Source organism: Pristiophorus japonicus, chromosome 17 (assembly GCF_044704955.1).
Source record: "Pristiophorus japonicus isolate sPriJap1 chromosome 17, sPriJap1.hap1, whole genome shotgun sequence".
Lineage (NCBI taxonomy): Eukaryota > Metazoa > Chordata > Chondrichthyes > Pristiophoridae > Pristiophorus > Pristiophorus japonicus.
In genome coordinates, this window is record NC_091993.1 from 48,661,847 (window position 1) to 48,682,577 (window position 20,731).

The 20,731-nt window shown below is 56.3% G+C and overlaps 1 protein-coding gene across 1 annotated transcript in view; it reads left to right on the forward strand.

Moving 5' to 3' along the window:
• Window positions 1-2,476: 2,476 nt before the first annotated feature.
• lrrk1 (leucine-rich repeat kinase 1) overlaps window positions 2,477-20,731 on the forward strand; it is a 347,784-nt gene continuing 329,529 nt past the window's right edge. The window contains exons 1-2 of the mRNA XM_070858707.1: window positions 2,477-2,682; window positions 16,135-16,279. Of these exons, the coding sequence (XP_070714808.1) occupies window positions 16,186-16,279 (94 nt within the window). The 5' untranslated portion in view covers window positions 2,477-2,682; window positions 16,135-16,185. The remainder of the gene's footprint in view (window positions 2,683-16,134; window positions 16,280-20,731) is intronic.

Here is a 20,731-nt window from a genome sequence, read left to right on the forward strand (position 1 = left end):
GAAAGCAAATGTTATGCTGGCCTTCATAGCGTGAGGATTTGAGTATAGGAGCAGGGAGGTCTTGCTGCAGTTGTACAGGGCCTTGGTGAGACCACATCTTGAGTATTGTGTGCAGTTTTGGTCTCCTAATCTGAGGAAGGACATTCTTGCTATTGAGGGAGTGCAGCGAAGGTTCACCAGACTGATTCCCGGGATGGCAGGACTGACATATGAAGAAAGACTGGATCGGCTAGGCTTATAGTCACTGGAATTTAGAAGAATGAGAGAGGATCTCAAGAAACATAAAATTCTGACGGGATTGAACAGGTTAGATGCAAAAAGAATGTTCCCGATGTTGGGGAAGCCCAGAACCAGGGGTCACAGTTGAAGGATAAGGGGTAAGCCATTTAGGATCGAGATGAGGAAAAACTTCTTCACTCAGAGAACTGTGAACCTGTGGAATTCTCTACCACAGAAAGTTGTTGAGGCCAGTCGTTAGATATATTAAAAAGGTAGTTAGATATGGTTCTTACAGCTAAAGGGATCAAGGCGTATGGAGTGGGGTACTGAAGTTGCATGATCAGCCATGATCTTATTGAATGGTGGTGCAGGCTCGAAGGGCTGAATGGCCTACTCCTGCACCTATTTTCTATGTTTCTATGTTAACTCCAGAGGCTGAGTACTGTGAGCTAAACTTAGTGTGACCTTAGTCTTCTTTATTACAACTCCAGAGTGCCTAAACAACATCCCAGACCCCACCCTCCCACCGAATATCCTGAGGCTAGCCACAATCTTACATCCGCCCCAATCCTCTCTCCCCCTCGCCCCCTCAATCCGCTCTCCCCCCCGATCCTCTCTCTCCCCCACAATCCTCTCTAACCCCCAATCCTCTCTCCCCCACCCCAATCCTTTGCCCCACTAATCCTCTCTCTCCCACCCCGATCCTCTCTACCCCTGATCCTCTCAGCCTCCCCCGATCCTCTCTCCCCCCCCAATCTTCCCTCCCTTCCCCGACCCTCTCTCCCACCCCCTGATCCTCTCTGACCCCTCTCAATCCTCTCCCTCCTGACTCTCTCTCCCCCTCGATCCTCTCCCCCTCTCCTCTCCCCCCCCCCACAATCCTCTCTCCCCCTCAATCCCCTCTCCTCCGACCCTCTCTCCCCCTCGATCCTCTCCCCCTCTCCTCTCCCCCCTCCCACGATCCTCTCTCCCCCTCGATCCTCTCCCACCCCCCATGATCCTCTCTCTCCCCCCGACCCTCTGGAGGCCAATGTCCCCCCATCCCACCCTCCCTTCTGTATGTGGCCTAGTGCCACAGACCTATCCTGAATCTGGCTGGCTGCGGGTGGGAATCTGAGGCAAAAGATACAAATCCGGGAAGCCCAGTTTCCCATCCATCTCGGAGCCCAACCCGCCTTCCCCATTAAACTTCATCCTCACGGTATCCGCTTGGCCCATTGGCAGCGCTCTCAATCCTAAGGGTCGAACCCCCCTCTCTGGAGAGCAGTGCGGTGCTGAGCTCTGTCTGTCTGCTCAGGTCAACCTAAACCATCCTGTGGCAATATCGACAGAGTAGCAAGGTGTCCTGCTAAATATTTATCACTCACCCAACACAGGAGCCTATCTTTCATTCATTCTCTGTTAAAGAAAGACTTGCATTTATATAGCACCTTTCACGACCACCGGACGTCGCAAAGCGCTTTACAGCAAATGAAGTACTTTTGGAGTGTAGTCACTGTTGTAATGTGAGAAACGCAGCAATTTGCACACAGCAAGCTCCCACAACCAGCAGTGTGATAATGACAGATAATCTGGTTTTGTTAAGTTGATTGAGGGATAAATATTGGCCCCAGGACACTGAGGATAACTCAGAATAAGGGGCTGCCCATTTAAAACTGAGATGAGGAGGAATTTCTTCTCTCAGAGAGTTGTAAATCTGTGGAATTCGCTGCCTCAGAGAGCTGTGGAAGCTGGGACATTGAATATATTTAAGGCGGAGATAGACAGATTTTTGAGCAATAATGGAGTCAAGCGTTATGGGAAGCGGGGGGAAGTGGAGTTGAGGCCAAGATCAGATCAGCCATGACCTTATTGAATGGCGGACCAGGCTCGAGAGGCCAAATGGCCGACTCCTGCTCCTATTTCTTATGTTCTTATAACTCCCCTGCACTTCTTTGAATTAGTGCCATGGGATCTTTTATGTCCACCTGAGAGAGCAGATGGGGCCTCAGGTTATCATCTCATCCGAAAGACTGCACCTCCGACAGTGCGGCGCTCCCTCAGCACTGCACTGGAGTGTCAGCTGAGATTTATGTGCTCAAGTCCCTGGAGTGGGACTCGAACCCACAACCACTCGGACTGAGAGGCGAGGGTGCTGCCCACTGAGCCAGTTTGCACAGTGCCCGCACCGCCTGAGTGCTGGCACTGTCAGTGAGACCATGTGCCCGCTGGCCTTGCCCAGCAGTGCCTGTGGCTGCAGCCTGGGCTGTCAGGGGGTCCTGTCCTGTTGCCCAGCCTGTGCTGGGCGTGTGTCTGTGGGCACAGCCTGCTCTGTGCTGTGCTATCGCTCTGTCTCCACCCACATCCCCTCTCTCACTTCCTCATTCCTCAGCTCCCCGGCTCCACACGCAACACGGGTGGCAGGCGACTGGTGGAAGCGGCCCGGGGCGCCTGTGGCTGTGGCCAGGACAGGACCCCCTGCAGGTGAGGGCAGCGGCCGGGACAGGTGAGGCGGGGCGGGGACAGGTGGCCCTGGGTGCGGGTTGCGGGGCTGCAGCACGGCACTGCACGGATCCACTGCCAGGGCCCGGGCAGCTCTCAGCCAGTGCATGCTGCTGTGTAAAATCTGTCCGTGTCCTGCACGATGCTTTGATATTGTTCCCCCGGCGGGGTGAGGGTGGCAGGCACTGGGACTCACAAGCACACTGCTTCTGCCTGTCGCTCCGGCTCACTCAGCCGTTTCCCTGCGGTTCACAGTGAAGTTTTGCAAAGGTTGCTCACCGCCCAGCGCTTCAAAACATCTGCACCCGCCCACTAACTTCATTGGTGCTATTTATAAACTGTTTCTTCACTCCTGGATCAGGCAGGTCGCAGGGAATTGGCTTTGCCTCTCTTGGGAGACTTTATCGCCATGGTTACCTGCCAGCAGTTTACAATTTCAGGAAAGGGCTTTCCTGGGTGTTATCATCATCATAGGCAGTCCCTAATCGAGGAACATAAGAGCATAAGAAATAGGAGCAGGAGTAGGCCACACGGCTCCTTGAGCCTGCTCCACCATTTAATACCATCATGGCTAATCCGATCATGGACTCAGCTCCACTTCCCCGCCTGCTCCCCATAACCCGTTATCTACTTATCGTTTAAGAAACTGTCTATTTCTGTCTTAAATGTATTCAATGTCCCAGCTTCCACAGCTCTCTGAGGCAGCGAATTCCATAGATTTACAACGCTCTGAGAGAAGAAATTTCTCCTCATCTCAGTTTTAAATGGGCGGCCCCTTATTCTAAGATCGTGCCCTCTAGTTCTAGTCTCCCCCATCAGTGGAAACATCCTCTCTGCATCCACCTTGTCAAGCCCCCTCATAATCTTATATGTTTAAGAGTGGAAGACTTCCACTCTTAAAATGAGTTCTTAGGTGGCTGAACAGTCCAATACGAGAGCCACAGTCCTTGTCACAGGTGGGACAGACAGTGGTTGAAGGAAAGGGTGGGTGGGACTGGTTTGCCGCATGCTCTTTCTGCTGCCTGCGCTTGATTTCTGCATGCTCTCGGCGACGAGACTTGAGGTGCACAGCTCCCTCCTGGATGCACTTCCTCCACTTAGGGTGGTCTTTGGCCAGGGACTCCCAGGTGTCAGTGGGGATGTTGCTCTTTATCAGGGAGGCTTTGAGGGTGTCCTTGTAACGTTTCCTCTGCCCACCTTTGGCTCGTTTGCCATGTAGGAGCTCCGAGTAGAACGCTTGCTTTGGGAGTCTCATGTCTGACATGTGAACAATGTGGCCTGCCCAGCGGAGCTGATTAAGTGTGGTCAGTACTTCAATGCTGGGGATGTTGGCCTGGACGAGGATGCTGATGTTGGTGCGTCTGTCCTCCCAGGGGATTTGTAGGATCTCTCTAGCGACTTGAGGTGTCTACTGTACATGGTCCATGTCTCTGAGCCATACAGGAGGATGGGTATTACTACAGCCCTGTAGACCATGAGCTTGGTGGCAGTTTTGAGGGTCTGGACTTCAAACACTCTTTTCCTCAGGCGGCCGAAGGCTACACTGGCGCGCTGGAGGCGGTGTTGAATCTCATCAATTCCTGCTCTTGTTGATAAGAGGCTCCTGAGGTTTGGAAAATGGTCCACATTGTCCAGGGCCGCGCCGTGGATCTTGATGACTGGGGGGGCAGTGCTGTGCGCCGAGGACAGGCTGGTGGAGGACCTTTGTCTTACGGATGTTTAGCGTAAGGCCTATGCTTTCGTACGCCTCAGTAAATACGTCGACTATGTCCTGGAGTTCAGCCTCTGTATGTGCGCAGACGCAGGCGTCGTCCGCGTACTGCAGCTCAACGATAGAGGTTGGGGTGGTCTTGGACCTGGCCTGGACACAGCACAGGTTGAACAGGTTCCCACTGGTTCTGTAGTTTAGTTCCACTCCAGCGGGGAGCTTGTTGACTGTGAGGTGGAGCATGACAGCGAGAAAGAGGGTTGGGGTGATGACGCCTGAAGTATGGCGGAGAGGCACCGTTGGTGCGAATACATGACCTCATCTCTCTCATCTGGAGGGAAGAGAGCATGCCGGGAGATCTCAGAGATGCAGTGATCGTGACCATTTTTTAAAAAGTGGACAAGTCCGACTGCGGCAACTACAGAGGAATCTCCGGGGTGTCGGAGAACCCAGACAGCATTTCCATGCTGGGGATGTGAAATAATCAGAGACAATGCTGGGCCCACTGGGCTGGCTGAATGGGCATGGAGTGAGGGGGTCAGAGCCAGGTTTGAGACCATCCCCCAGTGCTCCATGGGACCGAAATTCAGTGCAACCAGAAAGCAGGTGGTATTAAAGCCTTTTTTCCCCGATTAGCACCGCAAAGCTTGCAGCGGCCATTGGATACAAATTCAGCTTTTTGACCACAAAAAAGTATTCCAGTCTTATTGGCCCTGCAAAGCTGAAATTTGCAGTTTTAATTGTGGTGTTATTTCCACGGGAAATTCACCCATAGGGTGATGTGGCAGCTGCCATTGCAGCACAGGCGCGAGGGAACGAGCGTATCGGTTCTGCTTTGGAGAGGATGGCCGTGGCTATGCAAGAGTCGACGGAGCGTCTAAGTACTGTCATATCTGGTGGCTTCCTGGTCTATCTGGTCTCAGCTGGATGCCCCCCGCGACCCCATGGGCCCACGGGGACCTTCTGGTGTGGGGCCACGGCACCGAACTGAGCTCCCTCAGATTGGTGGTGGTAATATTGTGCCGCCCCCGGGGAGTGACTCAGGCTCCTTGGGCCAGGATACGGCTAATGCGCTCCCTCCGGCTTGCAGCCTTCCTGGCCCCAGACCTGTCACTCCATCAGTGCCTCCACGCATGGCCTCGCCCGAGCCTCGCCCAGACTAAACCCACCCAGGAGGATAGTGACCAGTCTCCAGCCGGCCCTTCCAAGCCCAAAGCTGCTCAAGGGCGTCCTAGAAGGACATCTGCAGTTTCCACACAGGGAACACAGCAGCCTTCCCAGACCCATGAGGCAGCCACAGGAGAGACACTGAGGCGCAGTCCCTGGTTAGGCACATGTAAGATCATCATCGGCAGTCCCTCGAAATCGAGGAAGACTTGCTTCCACTCTAAAAGTAAGTTCTCAGGTGACTGAACAATCCAATACGGGAACCACAGTCCCTGTCACAGGTGGGACAGACAGTGGTTGAGGGAAGGGGTGGGTGGGACTGGTTTGCCGCACGCTCCTTCTGCTGCCTGCGCTTGTTTTCTGCACGCTCTCGGCAACGAGACTCGAGGTGCTCAGCGCCCTCCCGGATGCTCTTCCTCCACTTTGGGTGGTCTGGTCTTTGGCCAGGGACTCCCAGGTGTCAGTGGGGATATTGCACTTTGTCAAGGAGGCTTTGAGGGTGTCCTTGAAGCGTTTCCTCCGCCCACCTGGGGCTCACTTGCCGTGTCGATGCTCCGAGGAGAACACTTGCTTTGGAAGTCTCGTGTTGGGCATGCGGACGATGTGCCCGTCCAGCGGAGCTGAACGAGCGGGGTCAGTGCTTCGATGCTGGTGATGTTTGGCCTGAGCAGGAACACTGATGTTGGTGCGTCTGTCCTCCCAGGGGATTTGCAAGATCTTGCGGAGGCAGCATTGGTGGTAATTCTCCAGCAATTTGAGGTATCTACTGTATATGGTCCACGTCTCTGAGCCATACAGGAGGGCGGGTATCACTATAGCCCTGTAGACCATAAGCTTGGTGCCAGATTTGAGGTCCTGGTTTTCAAAAACACTTCCTCAGGTGGCCAAAGGCAGTGCTGTCGCACTGGAGGCGGTGCTGAATCTCGTCATTGATGTCTGCCCTTGCTGATAATAGGCTCCCGAGATATGGAAAATGGTCCACGTTGTCCAAGGCTGCGCTTCGAAGGATGAGAGGGGATCTCATAGAAACATACAAGATTCTGACGGGACGGGATAGGTTAGATGCGGGTAGAATGTTCCCGATGTTGGGGAAGTCCAGAACCAGGGGACACAGTCTTAGGATAAGGGGTAGGCCATTTAGGACTGAGATGAGGAGAAACTTCTTCACTCAGCGAGTTGTTAACCTGTGGAATTCCCTGCCGCAGAAAGTTGTTGATGCCAGTTCATTGGATATATTCAAGAGGGAGTTAGATATGGCCCTTACGGCTAAGGGGATCAAGTGGTATGGAGAGAAAGCAGGAAAGGGGTACTGAGGTGAATGATCAGCCATGATCTTATTGAATGGTGGTGCAGGCTCAAAGGGCTGAATGGCCTACTCCTGCACCTATTTTCTATGTTTCTATGTTTCGTACACCTCAGTGAAGGTGTTGACAATGGCTTGGAGTTCGGCCTCTGAGTGTGCTCAGACGCAAGCATCGTCTGCGTACTGTAGTTCCATGACAGCGGATGGGACGACCTTGGATCTAGCCTGGAGGCAGCGGAGGTGGAACAGATTCCCATTTGTTACCGGGCGGAATGCTGAGCTGGGGTGACGGTTCCAGTCTGAGCCCCTGGATTAAGATTTCCGTTTTCGCTTTGTGAATCTCTGGATCTCTGTTTCTCTCTTTCGTTCTAGTTTTTTTTCCTCTTTATTTCTCTATTTATCTCTCTCCCAATCAAATTTTCTCATTCTGTTTGTCATTCCTTTTCCTCACTTCTATATCTTTCTCCTTTCTCTTTTTCTCCCTTCCCTCTCCCTCCCTCCCTCTCTCTCTCTCACACCCTGTCTCTCTCACACCCTCTCTCTCTCACACCCTCTCTCTTTCCCTCCCGCTCTCTTTCCCTCCCTTCCTCCCTCCCACCCTCCCTCTCTCTCACCCTCTCTCTCCCTCTCACCCTTTCCCTCGCTCTCTCACCCTCCCTCTCTCTTTCCTTCCCTCTCTCTTTCCTTCCCTCTCTCTTTCCCTCACTCACTCTTTCCCTCCCTCACTCTTTCCCTCCCTCTCTCTTTCCCTCCCTCTCTCTTTCCTTCCCTTCCTCCCTCCCTCCTTCCCTCTCTCTCACCCTCTCTCTCTCTCTCACCCTTTCCCTCTCACCCTCTCTCTCTCCCTCCCTCTTCCTCTCTCCCCTTGAGTACGGATTCTGTGCTGAACATCCTCAGGTTTGGATCTTGTCTCTCTCTGCTCCCACAGCTCCGAGATCTTTGCCACTCTGCACCGGCCCTAAAAGTTGGTGGGGTCACGGTTAGCTAATGGGCCGACTTCTTCATGCTGAAAATGGGTCCGGGGCGGAGCGGCAGCGGTGCGCGCTTTCACCGCGTCACTACTGCCGCAAACCCCACAGTACCACGAGAGTCGACAGGCGGTGGCCCACACCACTGCTAGACTTCCCGGGCCCAATCTATGTCGGGCGGCCCGGGCCCAATCTATGTCGGGCGGCCAGTTGAGCCCAGAGTGGCGGCCATTCGATTTTGATGAATGGCCACTGCAAACGGGCAGTAACGGTCCTTCCCGCGACTGTGAATTTCGGGCCCATATTTCCTAACCACATCTGGAGGCTGGGCTACATGGCCCCTCCTTTCAATGGTTGGTATTGCTCAGTGCAACGTCCACACTCTGCTGGACATATCTGTAGAGACTGCAAACAATCAAAAGAAAGAATATCCCTCACCCAACAGCAACAAAATTACAGGAGCCCATCTTTCATTCATTCTCTGTTAAAGACAGAAAGACTTGCATTTATATAGCGCCTTTCACAATCACCGAACGTCTCAAAGCGCTTTGTCGCTAATGAAGTACTTTTGGGGTGTAGTTACTGTTGTAATGTGGGAAACACAGCAGCCAATTTACGCACAGCAAGCTCTCACAAATACCAATGTGATAATGACCAGATAATCTGTTTTAGTGATGTTGATTGAGGGATAAATATTGGCGCCAGGACACTGGGGATAACTCCCTTGTTCTTCTTCGAAATAGTGGCGTGGGATCTTTTACATCCACCTGAGGGGGCAGACGGGGCCTTGGTTTAATGTCTCATCTGAAAGACGGCACCTCTGACAGTGCAGCACTCCCTCAGTACTGCACTGGAGTGTCAGCTTCCCAATCCCACACTCCCTGCAGGGAGCGAAGCATTGAAGGATGTGCAGGTTAGAGACGGTATGTGCTTGTTGTGCAATAATAGCTGCATTTCAAGAGTAATCATTGATTGAGAAGCCAATGAGAAGGATATATTCTATTGCAAACTGGATGTATACGAGCTCGAGCCGGATGTGTACTGGCCCGGGGGTAGGTGTACCGGCCCGGGGAGGGAGGTGTACCGGCCCAGGACGGAAGTGTACCGGCCTGGGAGAGGGGTTTACCGGCCCGGGAGGGAGGTGTACCGGACCGGGGAGGGAGGAGTTCCGGCCCGGGTTGGGCGGGAGGTGTACTGGCCCGGGAGGGAGGTGTACCGGCCCGGGTTGGAGGGAGGTGGACCGGCCCGGGTTGGAGGGAGGTATATCGGCCTGGGTTGGAGGGAGGTACACCGGCCCAGGAGGGAGGTATACCGGCCCGTGTTGGAGGGAGGTGTACCGGCCCGGGTAGAAAGGAGGTGTACCGGCCCGGGAGGGAGATGTACCGGCCCGGGTTGGAGGGAGGTGTACCGGCCCGGGAGGGAGGTGTACCAGCCCGGGTTAAAGGGAGGTGTACCGGCCCGGGAGGGAGGTGTACTGGCCGGGTTGGAGGGAGGTGTACTGGCCCGGGAGGGAGGTGTGCCGGCCCGGGTTGGAGGGAGGTGTACCGGCCCGGGTTGGAGGGAGGTATACCGGCCAGGGTTGGAGAAAAGTGTACCGGCCTGGGTTGGAAGGAGGTATACCGGCCCGGGTTGGAGGGAGATGTACCGGCGCGGGTTGGAAGGAGGTGTACCGGCCCGGGTTGGAAGGAGGTGTACCGGCCCGAGTTGGAAGGAGGTGTACCGGCCCAGGAGGGAGGTGTGCCGGCCAGGGTTGGAGGGAGGTGTACTGGCCCGGGTTGGAGGGAGGTGTACCGGCCCGGGTTGGAAGGAGGTGTACCGGCCCGGGTTGGAAGAAGGTGTACCGGCCCGGGAGGGAGGTGTGCCGGCCCGGGTTGGAGGGAGGTGTACCGGTCCGGGTTGGAAGGAGGTGTACCGGCCCGGGAGGGAGGTGTGCCGGCCCGGGTTGGAGGGAGGCGTACCGGCCTGGGTTGGAGGGAGGTGTACCGGCCCGGGTTGGAAGGAGGTGTACCAGCCCGGGAGGGAGGTGTGCCGGCCAGGGTTGGAGGGAGGTGTACCGGCCCGGGTTGGAGGGAGGTGTACCGGCCCGGGTTGGAAGGAGGTGTACCGGCCCGGGTTGGAAGGAGGTGTACCGGCCCGGGAGGGAGGTGTGCCGGCCCGTGTTGGAGGGAGGTGTACCGGTCCGGGTTGGAAGGAGGTGTACCGGTCCGGGAGGGAGGTGTGCCGGCCCGGGTTGGAGGGAGGTGTACCGGCCCGGGTTGGAGGGAGGTGTACCGGCCCGGGTTGGAAGGAGGTGTACCGGCCCGGGAGGGAGGTGTGCCGGCCCGGGTTGGAGGGAGGTGTACCGGTCCGGGTTGGAAGGAGGTGTACCGGCCCGGGAGGGAGGTGTGCCGGCCCGGGTTGGAGGGAGGTGTGCCGGCCCGGGTTGGAAGGAGGTGTACCGGCCCAGGTTGGAAGGAGGTGTACAGGCCCGGGAGGGAGGTGTGCCGGCCCGGGTTGGAGGGAGGTGTACCGGCCCAGGTTGGAAGGAGGTGTACCGGCCCGGGAGGGAGGTGTGCCGGCCCGGGTTGGAGGGAGGTGTACTGGCCCGGGTTGGAGGGAGGTGTACCGGCCCGGGTTGGAAGGAGGTGTACCGGCCCTTGTTGGAAGGAGGTGTACCGGCCCGGGTTGGAAGGAGGTGTACCGGCCCGGGAGTGAGGTGTGCCGGCCCGGGTTGGAGGGAGGTGTACCGGCCCGGGTTGGAAGGAGGTGTACCGGCCCGGGAGGGAGGTGTGCCGGCCCGGGTTGGAGGGAGGTGTACCGACCCGGGTTGGAAGGAGGTGTACTGGCCCGGGTTGGAAGGATGTGTACCGGCCCGGGTTGGAAGGGGGTGTACCGGCCCGGGAGGGAGGTGTGCCGGCCCGGGTTGGAGGGAGGTGTACCGGCCCGGGTTGGAAGGAGGTGTACCGGCCCGGGTTGGAGGGAGGTGTACCGGCTCGGGTTGGAAGGAGGTGTACCGGCCCGAGCTGGAAGGAGGTGTACCGGCCCGGGTTGGAAGGAGGTGTACCGGCCCGGGAGGGAGGTGTACCGGCCCGGGTTGAAGGGAGGTATACCGGCCAGGGTTGGAGAGAAGTGTACCGGCCCGGGTTGGAAGAAGGTGGACTGGCCCGGGTTGGAAGGAGATGTACCGCCCGGGTTGGAAGGAGATGTACCGCCCGGGTTGGAAGGAGGTGTAGCGGCCCGGGTTGGAAGGAGGTGTACCAGCCCGAGTTGAAGGGAGATGTACTGGCCCGGGTTGGAGGGAGGTGTAGCGGCCCGGGTTGGAGGGAGGTGTAGCGGCCCGGGCTGGAGAGAGGTGTACCGGCCCGGGTTGGAGGGAGGTGTACCGGCCCGGGTTGGAGGGAGGTGTACCGGCCTGGGTTGGAAGGAGGTGTACCGGCCCGGGCTGGAAGGAGGTGTACCGGCCCGGGTTGGAAGGAGGTGTACCGGCCCGGGAGGGAGGTGTACCGGCCCGGGTTGAAGGGAGGTATACCAGCCAGGGCTGGAGAGAAGTGTACCAGCCCGGGTTGGAAGAAGGTGGACTGGCCTGGGTTGGAAGGAGATGTACCGCCCGGGTTGGAAGGAGGTGTAGCGGCCCGGGTTGGAAGGAGGTGTACCAGCCCGAGTTGAAGGGAGGTGTACCGGCCCGGGTTGGAGGGAGGTGTAGCGGCCCTGGTTGGAAGGAGGTGTAGCGGCCCTGGTTGGAAGGAGGTGTAGCGGCCCGGGTTGGAGGGAGGTGTACCGGCCCGGGTTGGAGAGAAGTGTACCGGCCCGGGTTGGAGGGAGGTGTAGCGGCCCGAGTTGAAGGGAGGTGTACCGGCCCGGGTTGGAGAGAAGTGTACCGGCCCGGGTTGGAGGGAGGTGTAGCGGCCCTGGTTGGAAGGAGGTGTAGCGGCCCGGGTTGGAGAGAGGTGAACCGGCCCGGGTTGGAGGGAGGTGTACCGGCCCGGGTTGGAGGGAGGTGTACCGGCCCGGGTTGGAAGGAGGTGTACCGGCCCGGTTTGGAGGGAGGTGTACCGGCCCGTGTTGGAGGAAGGTGTACCGGCCCGGGTTGGAGGGAGGTGTACCGGCCCGGGTTGGAGGGAGGTGTACCGGCCCGGGTTGGAGGGAGGTGTACCGGCCCGGGTTGGAGGGAGGTGTACCGGCCCGGGTTGGAGGGAGGTGTACCGGCCCGGGTTGGAGGGAGTGAAATTACTGCTAAATTGGACTGCATTTAAATTGTGATTCTCAGTATTGATTAACGTTTATGTGGGGTTCAGAATGTGTTGCCAGATAACCGCAGCACAAGTGGGCCACATCTGAGTCGATTGTTGCTTCGAAAGGCAAGACCTGATTAAACACTGCATCCAGTTATCAGACTGATTTGCTTGACTTGTGATTCTTGGCCGTACCATTTAACCCCTTCACACTATCCCTCTCCCTCCTCCTCAACAACCTGCATTTATATAGCGCCTTTAACTTAGCAAAACTTTCCGAGGTGCTTCACAGAAATGTAATCAGAAAAATCATCTCCAAGCCAAATAAAGAGATATTAGGAGAGGTGACTGAAAGCTTGAGCGAAGAGATGGGTTTTAGGAAGGCTCATTAAAGGGGTGTTTCTGTGTTGTGGTGTTGGCAGAAACCTGATTGGAGAGATTCAATAAGGAGTTGCAGAAATGAAGGACGCAGATTTTAGAGGCAACAACATGTCCAAGGAATTTGGAGAAGGTGGTTTGGAGGCGGGTCGGTACTTTACAATGACGGGTGAGGGTGGGATTTTGGAGGAGGGTGTGATAGCAGCGGCTTTGAAAGGGACGAGGACGTTGCCCGAGAAGGGGAACGATTCACAAAGCCGGGCAGCGTGCGAGGCAGGAAAGGACGCTGGGAGGTCAGCAGTTTAGTAGTAAGGTGGCCAAGAGAGCAGGAGGTGGGTCTTAAGGACAGGATGAGCTTGGAGTGGGCGTGAAGGGCAAAAGGAGAGAAACTAGAGACAGTTGTGAGTTCAGAGCTCCTGCAAGGGGTAGCCTTGAGCCAGGTTTTACTTGTTGGACTTGGGAAGAGAGGGATGTGCAGAGGCAGCTGAACGAATGGTCGCAATCTTAGTGCCAAAGAAGTCACTGAATATATTTAAGCTGAAGATAGACAGATTTTTGAACGATAAGGGAGTCAAGGGTTATGGAGAGCGGGCAGGGAAGTGGGGTTGAGGCCAGGATCGGATCAGCCATGATCGTATTAAATGGCGGAGCAGGCTCGAGGGGCCAAATGGCCAACTCCTGCTCCTATTTCTTATGTTCCTTCGCTCGTATGCAAGTCCATGAGGGTGGAAGGGACAGAAAAGAGAGGTTTAAGGATATGGTAGTGCAGGAAAGGAACCGGTGGTTAACCTTCCTCTGCAGGATGATGCTGGAGTAGTGTGTGGAAGCCTGGCTAATTTTCGCTGTGGTCCTGCCAGATCCGGTAAGGAATTGCTGAACCCGTTCTGTGCCGGTTGCGCCCCTTAGACTTGTGGGAGCAAAGATGGGGACAATACCGGAGGAATGACAAGAAAGAAAGACTTGCATTTATATAGCACCTTGATTGAGGGATAAATATTGGCCAGGACACCAGGGATAACTCCCCTGTTCTTCTTCGAAATAGTGCCATTGGATCTTTTATGTCCACCTGAGAGAGCAGACGGGGCCTCGGTTTAACGTTTCATCCGAAAGACGGCACCTCCGACAGTGCAGCACTCCCTCAGCACTGCACTGGAGTGTCGGCCTAGATTTTTTTGCTCAAGTCCCTGGAGAAGGGGAGAGAGTAAACGGGGATAAGCTATCAAAAGTGGATGTGAGGAAGTGAAGTTAGAGACAGCAACATCTGGACAGGTGGGGAGGTGGGGAGGGTTGCACCAGGGTGGCGGATAGTGACACTGGGGGGAGGGGATAGGGGAGGGGAGTGGCACTGGGGGGAGGGGGGAGAGGGGAGGGGAATAGCACTGGGCTGGGGGATAGGGGAGGGGAGTGGCACTGGGGGGAGGGGGAGAGGGGAGGGGAGTGGCACTGGGCTGGGGGATAGGGGAGGGGAGTGGCACTGGAGGGAGGGGATAGGGGAGGGGAGTGGCACTGGGCTGGGGGATGGGGAGGGGAGTGGCACTGGGGGGAGGGGGTAGGGGAGGGGAGTGGCACTGGGCTGGGGGACAGGGGAGGGGAGTGGCACTGGGGGGAGGGGATAGGGGAGGGGAATGGCACTGGGGGGAGGGGGAGGGGAGGGGAGTGGAATTGGGCTGGGGGATGGGGAGGGGAGTGGCACTGGGGGGAGGGGATAGGGGAGGGGAGTGGCACTGGGGGGAGGGGGAGGGGAGTGGCACTGGGGGTAGGGGTAGGGGAGGGGAGTGGCACTGGGGGGAGGGGGTAGGGGAGGGGAGTGGCACTGGGGGGAGGGGTAGGGGAGGGGAGTGGCACTGGGCTGGGGGATGGGGAGGGGAGTGGCACTGGGGGAGGGGGTAGGGGAGGGGAGTGGCACTGGGCTGGGGGATGGGGAGGGGAGTGGCACTGGGGGGAGGGGGTAGGGGAGGGGAGTGGCACTGGGCTGGGGGATGGGGAGGGGAGTGGCACTGGGGGGAGGGGGTAGGGGAGGGAAGTGGCACTGGGGGGAGGGGGTAGGGGAGGGGAGTGGCACTGGGCTGGGGGATGGGGAGGGGAGTATGTGCCATGTGAGTCTTGCCCTTCCCTGCCGAGGAAGCTGTACTGCTGTATGTACCGGTTTTTATAATTCTCCCCATCCTTCCGGAGGCCGGGCTCCTGCTGCCAGCGTGTTGAGAGTGATCACCGTCACTGCACCGCGTGTGTCTGTGGCTCTGGGCGAAAGATTGAATAGCAAGAGGCTGGGGGTTTGGGCATCACCAGCTTCACCCACCAGGGGGTCGGGGACCTGCTGCTTCAAGTGATCTGAAACTACTGAACTCAGTGTTAAGCTGTAGAGTACCTAACCGAAAGATGAGGTGCTGTTCCTCGAGCTTACGTTGAGTTTAATGGAACGGTGTCAGAGGCGGAGGTTAGCGTGGGAGTGGGACGGAGAATTAAAGTGACAGGTAACCGGGAGCTCGGGGTCACACTTGCGGACTGAGCAAAGGCGTTCCGCAAAGCAGCCACCCAATCTGCGTTTGGTCTCCGCAATGTAGAGAGCACCACACTGGGGGCAGCGAATACAGTATACTAAACTGGAAGGAGTGTTTGGGACCATGGACGGTGGGAAGGGAGCAGGGGAAGGGGCAGGTGTTACATCTCCAGCGCTTGCACGGAAAGGTGCTGTGGGAAGGGGACGGGGAGCTGGGGGTGATGGGACCAGGGTTACGAGGAGGCCACGTCCCTTAGGAATGCTGCCTGACCTGCTGAGTATTTTCAGCATTTTCTGTTTATATTACAGATTTCAGCATCTGCAGTATTTTACCTTTGTGTTCACGTTTAATTCACGGCCACTTCTTCTCTCCGACATGATTCCATTTGTCTCTTTCACCTTGTCCGCTTTCGTTGCTTTCTGTTTCCATTCTGGTGTTGTGGGAGGAATTGAGTGCAGACTCAGACTTGCATAACCACCAACCACAAAGGGGAAGTGTGTAAATGGGAAGCTTGGCTGGTGTTTGAGCTCATTCCTCAATCGTGGCAGCTGCTCACAGGTCAGCTTAGTTGAAATGGGCACATTGTGAGTTTGTCTCGATTTACCTTTCGCGTTTAACTACATCTCTGGGGTGAGTTATCTTATTGCGAGCATCTCGGAGGTGTTCACAGCAGGGTTCAGATAGCGCTGATCGAAACTCCAGGCCGTGGCTCTGGGCCCAGGTCGGCCAAAGCTCCACAAGCTGCCTATTCTGACTCGGCTCACACCACAGGTGAGCCTGTTAGCGGGGCATTCCAAGTGGCAGGCGGGGGGGCAGGGCAGGCAGGCGGGGGCGTGGGGAGGGGGGGCGGCGGGGGGGGATGCAGGCGGCAGGGGGGGGTGAGGGGGGACAGGCGGCCGGGGGTGGGGGGGTAGGGCAGGCAGGGGCTGGTGGGGCAGGCGGGCGGGGGATGGGCGGGGGATGGGCGGGGGATGGGCGGGTGGCGGGCGGGGGATGGGCGGGAGGGCGAGGGCAGGCGGGCAGGCGGGGGGTGGGGGGGCAGGCGGGGGGGTGGGGGGGCAGGTGGGGGATGGGCGGGGGGGCAGGGGCATTCGGGAGGGCGGGGGGTGGGGTTGCAGGCAGGGGCGAATGCCCCAGGGAAAGATAATAGGCACAAACCGGGCACAGCGTAACTCAGCCATATTTGAATGTTTAACAGGGAGCGGACTGTGGCTGAAGCCTCTCGCTGGGAAAGTTCGAGCTGTGTGTGATGAGCTCTGAGCTCAGTGAAGGAACCACTGCCGAGATGTACTGGGATGTCGGCCATGAGGACACCGATGAAGACAAAATGGCGCGGGAAACAGGTAAAGTGGAAATATCGGTAAATATTTGAATGCATATAACTTGTGTAAGCATTTAATAAAATGATTATTCATAGATTATTAGTATTATTATCAGAAATGATAAGTGGTAGAAAAAGTTCCACAAGCTATTATTTTGCAACTTTGGCATCTTCTGTCTTCACTCCCCCTGCCCCTCCCCCCCTTTCCCCTGCCCCTCCCCCTTTCCTCTCCCCCGCCACTGTTTCTGGCTGAACCAGACAGTTCGCAACCTCACCGCCCAACCACCGACTCCATCCTCAGCTCATTGGATGTTGAGATCCTTACCCATGCTGATTGGGTGTTAGCTCAGGGGGCAGCACGCTCCCACCTGAGTCAGAAGGTCGTGGGTTTAAGACCCACTCCAGGGGCTTGAACACAAAAAAATTTAGGCTGACACTCCAGTGCAGTGCTGAGGGAGTGCTGCACTGTCGGAGGTGCCGTCTTTCGGACAAGACGTTAAACCGAGGCCCCGTCTGCTCTCTCAGGTGGATATAACAAATTCTGACACACAGTGTGCTACATTGGGCCAGATTATTGATGGCCAGGTCTGTGGCCTGTCTCTTGGACCAGACTCACAGAACACCATTCTGAGGCCAGGTCAGGGTTTTGGAGCTGAAGGCCTTTGTGCTTTTTGTGTGATCTCCTCACTGAGACTTTGAACTATATACACATTGATTGAAAAGATGGATTGTTGCCATTTCCCACGTTTCTTTGCCCATGTACTTTGTACAGGAAAGTGCTGAGCCATCTTACCTTGGGCGATGCTGGGGAGGAAGGAATGCACAGGAGGCCCAGACCGGAAACCCGAATGTTTGTGGGGGGCGGGTGGTTATAGGTCTGGAGGAGGTTAAAGAGATATGCAGTGGTAAGGTAATCTGCTCTTCCAGGTCTACAAATAAAGAAGGGGAGCAGATGTTATATTGGCGGCTGCAGGAGATGTCAAATAGTGGTTATGTTGCTGTGTATTGTGTGCGATGGTTTTATGCTTACAGTGTTTACCTGTGAGGTGAGCTGGAGTGAGTGAGTCAGCACGTGGAGAAGATAGAAGATAATAGTAGCCTTAAGCTTGGGGAGACTTCTAGTGTCATCTTCTCCATGTCCCTTGATGCTGTCATAACTTCTTCAAAGGCATTCCAGAGTCTGCATGGTTTTTGTTTGAACTCTTTTTACTCTTTAGTGTAATCAGAGGTCATATCAATCAAGACTTTAACATTTTCTAACATTAAGGTACAACAAGTTTTAGGATGGAGGTTGATATAACCTTTAAGTCAGTAGTACAACTCAAAACTCAGAATGGCCAATTCTTCTGCTTTGGGAGAATGTGAGGTTAATAATTCATCGACATCCTGCATGGGGTTCTTCTGGTCTGCATCTGGATTGTCTCTCTTACTTTAGAATAGCTGCTCTTGTACCATTCCTACTGACAAAAGCAAGCTTTTCGGTACCTTTCCATCCCCTCTTCCCCCATGGTTACACGGACTGATGCTGTTGGTGTTTGTGTCAGTTTCCCACATTCAAGGCCTCATTATCTGCAACTTCCCAGACCGACTGCCAAACACGTTCTGAGTTTGGTCAATGTTCCCAGCATGCCTTCTGAAACAGTCAGTTTAACCGTTCCTGTGACCAACCACAGCTCAGTTAGCAGGGAATCCCGCCAGGGTCCCAGCCAGGCCTATAGATTCCTTACAACTGACATTGAAAAGTCCCAAACTCCTTCAGGTCTGAAATTTTCTGGCGCTGTTCCATTCCGTTGGGTGCCATCTTGTCCTGAAAACAGGGAAGTTGTTCTGAGATGCTGCAAGATGGCCGTGCACAGTCAGTATTCATGCCTGGGAGCGGGCACCAGCAAGAGATTATGCAGAAATATTTTGAGATAAATTCTAATAAATAAAAGGAAAGTATTCGAGACGTTAAACTAGAGGAGCACAAAGTGCGGGGGCCTGATGGGATCCGCCGAAGTATGCTGGGGTAAATGGGCGAGGAAATCGCTGCGGCCCGAGAAATTATACTTCAGGGTCTGACTGAGTGTTGGAGTGCTGGCAGACTGGAGATTCGCCAGTGTAATACCCACCCTCAAAACGGGAGACAGATATAACCCACGTAATCACATGCCAATTAGTTTAACATCTGTGGCAGGGAACATTTTGGAATCATTAATTAAAGACAAAATTACTATTTACCGAGAGAAGAGAAAATAATTAGAACAGCCAACGCAGATTCCGGAAGGGAAGGCTGTGCTTGACAATCCACCTCGAGTTCTCTGGTAGATCGGGGCAATCCATGGATCTTCAGAAAGCCTTTGACAAAGCTTTGAAGAAGATCAAGGGTTGTGGCCGAAGGAGGGTGGTATACTAGATTAAAAACTGCCTGAAAGGGAGCAGGAGATGAGGGCACTTTCTCAGAGGGGTTGGAAATGGGTAACGGTGGCTCATGGGGTTCAATTCCACGACCACTTCTCTTCACTGTGTATGTTAATGACTTGGATTTAGGACGTGAGGGAGTGGTGTGGAACTCGAGACAAGTGTCGGTCAGGACAAGCAGGGGGTGGCAGGTTCTTTCACCGAGGACATTGGTGAACCAGTTGTGATTTTCCGACAAGTGGCAGCTTTCATGGTCATTTTTCCTGGCTCACAAATGACCAGATCTGGGTTGCTCGCCCAGCACCATAACCACGAGCTCCCCGAGGAAGCTGCCACGGTAGGACGACCCAACCATTCCCGTCGTAAACAGCTGCACCAAGCCACAAAGTTACATGGAATTACAACCCAGAAACAGGCACATTGGCTCAAGCAACACTTTGATCTTTAACCTCCAGACGACCAGTATCCTAATCCCGTGTACTCTGTTCCCTTTTCCTCAATCCACCGATCTAACCTATTCTAAATATTGACATGGTCTCTGCTTCAATCATGACCTCTCCCCCTCAATCACTGCAAACACTCTGGGGCTGAAATTGCCTCTTGTTTTAGCCCCGTTCGCACCTCTGTGGGGGGCGCTAATAAGGCACAATGTAATTTTTACCCAGGGGAGGGGAAACGGCAGTGCCACCGGGGAAATTGCCCCAGACGGTTTGGGGGGGCTGTCCTGGCAGCACCGCACCTCACAATTAGTGCCCTGGGCCGGCGTGCAACGGGCGATTACATCACCGCTGTGCACGCAGACCCCGCACCGCCCCCTCGCCGCCTCGCACCGACCTTGTGCTGACCCCTCCCAGCCCCACGCTGACCCCTCACCGACCCGTGCTGACCCTTCACCGCGCCGCGCCGACACCGTGCTGACCCCTCACCGCCCTGCGCTGACCCCGTGCTGACCCCTCCCTGCCCCGCACTGACCCCGTGCTGACCCCTCACCGCCCCGTGCTGACCCCACACCGCCCCGCGCTGACCCCGTGCTAACCCCTCCCTGCCCCGCACTGGCCCCGTGCTGACCCCTCACCGCCCCGCGCTGACCCCGTGCTGACCCCACACCGCCCCGCGCTGACCCCGTGCTGACCCCTCCCTGCCCCGCACTGACCCCGTGCTGACCCCTCACCGCCCCGCGCCGACCCCGTGCTGACCTCTCCCCGCCCCGCGCCGACCCCGTGCTGACATCTCACCGCCCCGTGCTGACCCCACACCGCGCCGTGCTGACCCTATACCGCCAGCGCCGACCCCTCACTGCCCCGTGGGAGAAATTGCCCCATGGCCCGCGAGGCGGAGTGGGTGGAAGTCAACACCAGCTTCGCAAGTCACGAAGTGAGCGGACATCTGCTGCAGGGGCGCCCCTTGAAGGGGAGGCCTTTAGCGCCCCAAGCCGGCAGCTTTATTTTTTGCCTGACATTTGCGCCGGCCCGACAATGTCAACCAGGCCACCATCGTGCAGCCCAGAGTGTGGCCTGGGGCCCGGCCCTTTAATTGAAGGGGAGGGGCGGTGTGTCCCCTCCGTGTAGTGCTGGAGTCAGTGCCGCGTTGCTGCCCCGGGATCGCCCCTCCGAGGAAACGGCACGTCGGAGACAGCACCCCACTCCCTCTGAGGATTGTGCGGGCCGGGTGCAGGACGTCCCGGCCTGGAAGGTTACCATCACCAAGCGGTGAAGGGGAATTTCCAGCCCTTCATAGTTCCAGACACCTCTGTTAAATCACCCCATAATCCCATTTCCAATGTAAATAGCCCCAATTTTCCAAGGCTTTCTTCATATTTGTAATTCCTCAGATCAGCCTATTGAATCTGTGCTGCACCTGCTCCATTGCCGCAACATCCTTCCGAGAGCAAATGATGTTCTACTGCTCCATTCACGCGGAAAATCTTTCCGATGGGCGGCCTGAGGCAGTGGAACGGGATTATCGAGCGGGACTTGGGACCAGGCCGGGCCTCCAATGCCACCTGCAGCAGGCCGGAGACTTGCTTTTTTATTTGTTCCCAGGATGTGGGCATCGCTGGCAAGGCCGGCATTTA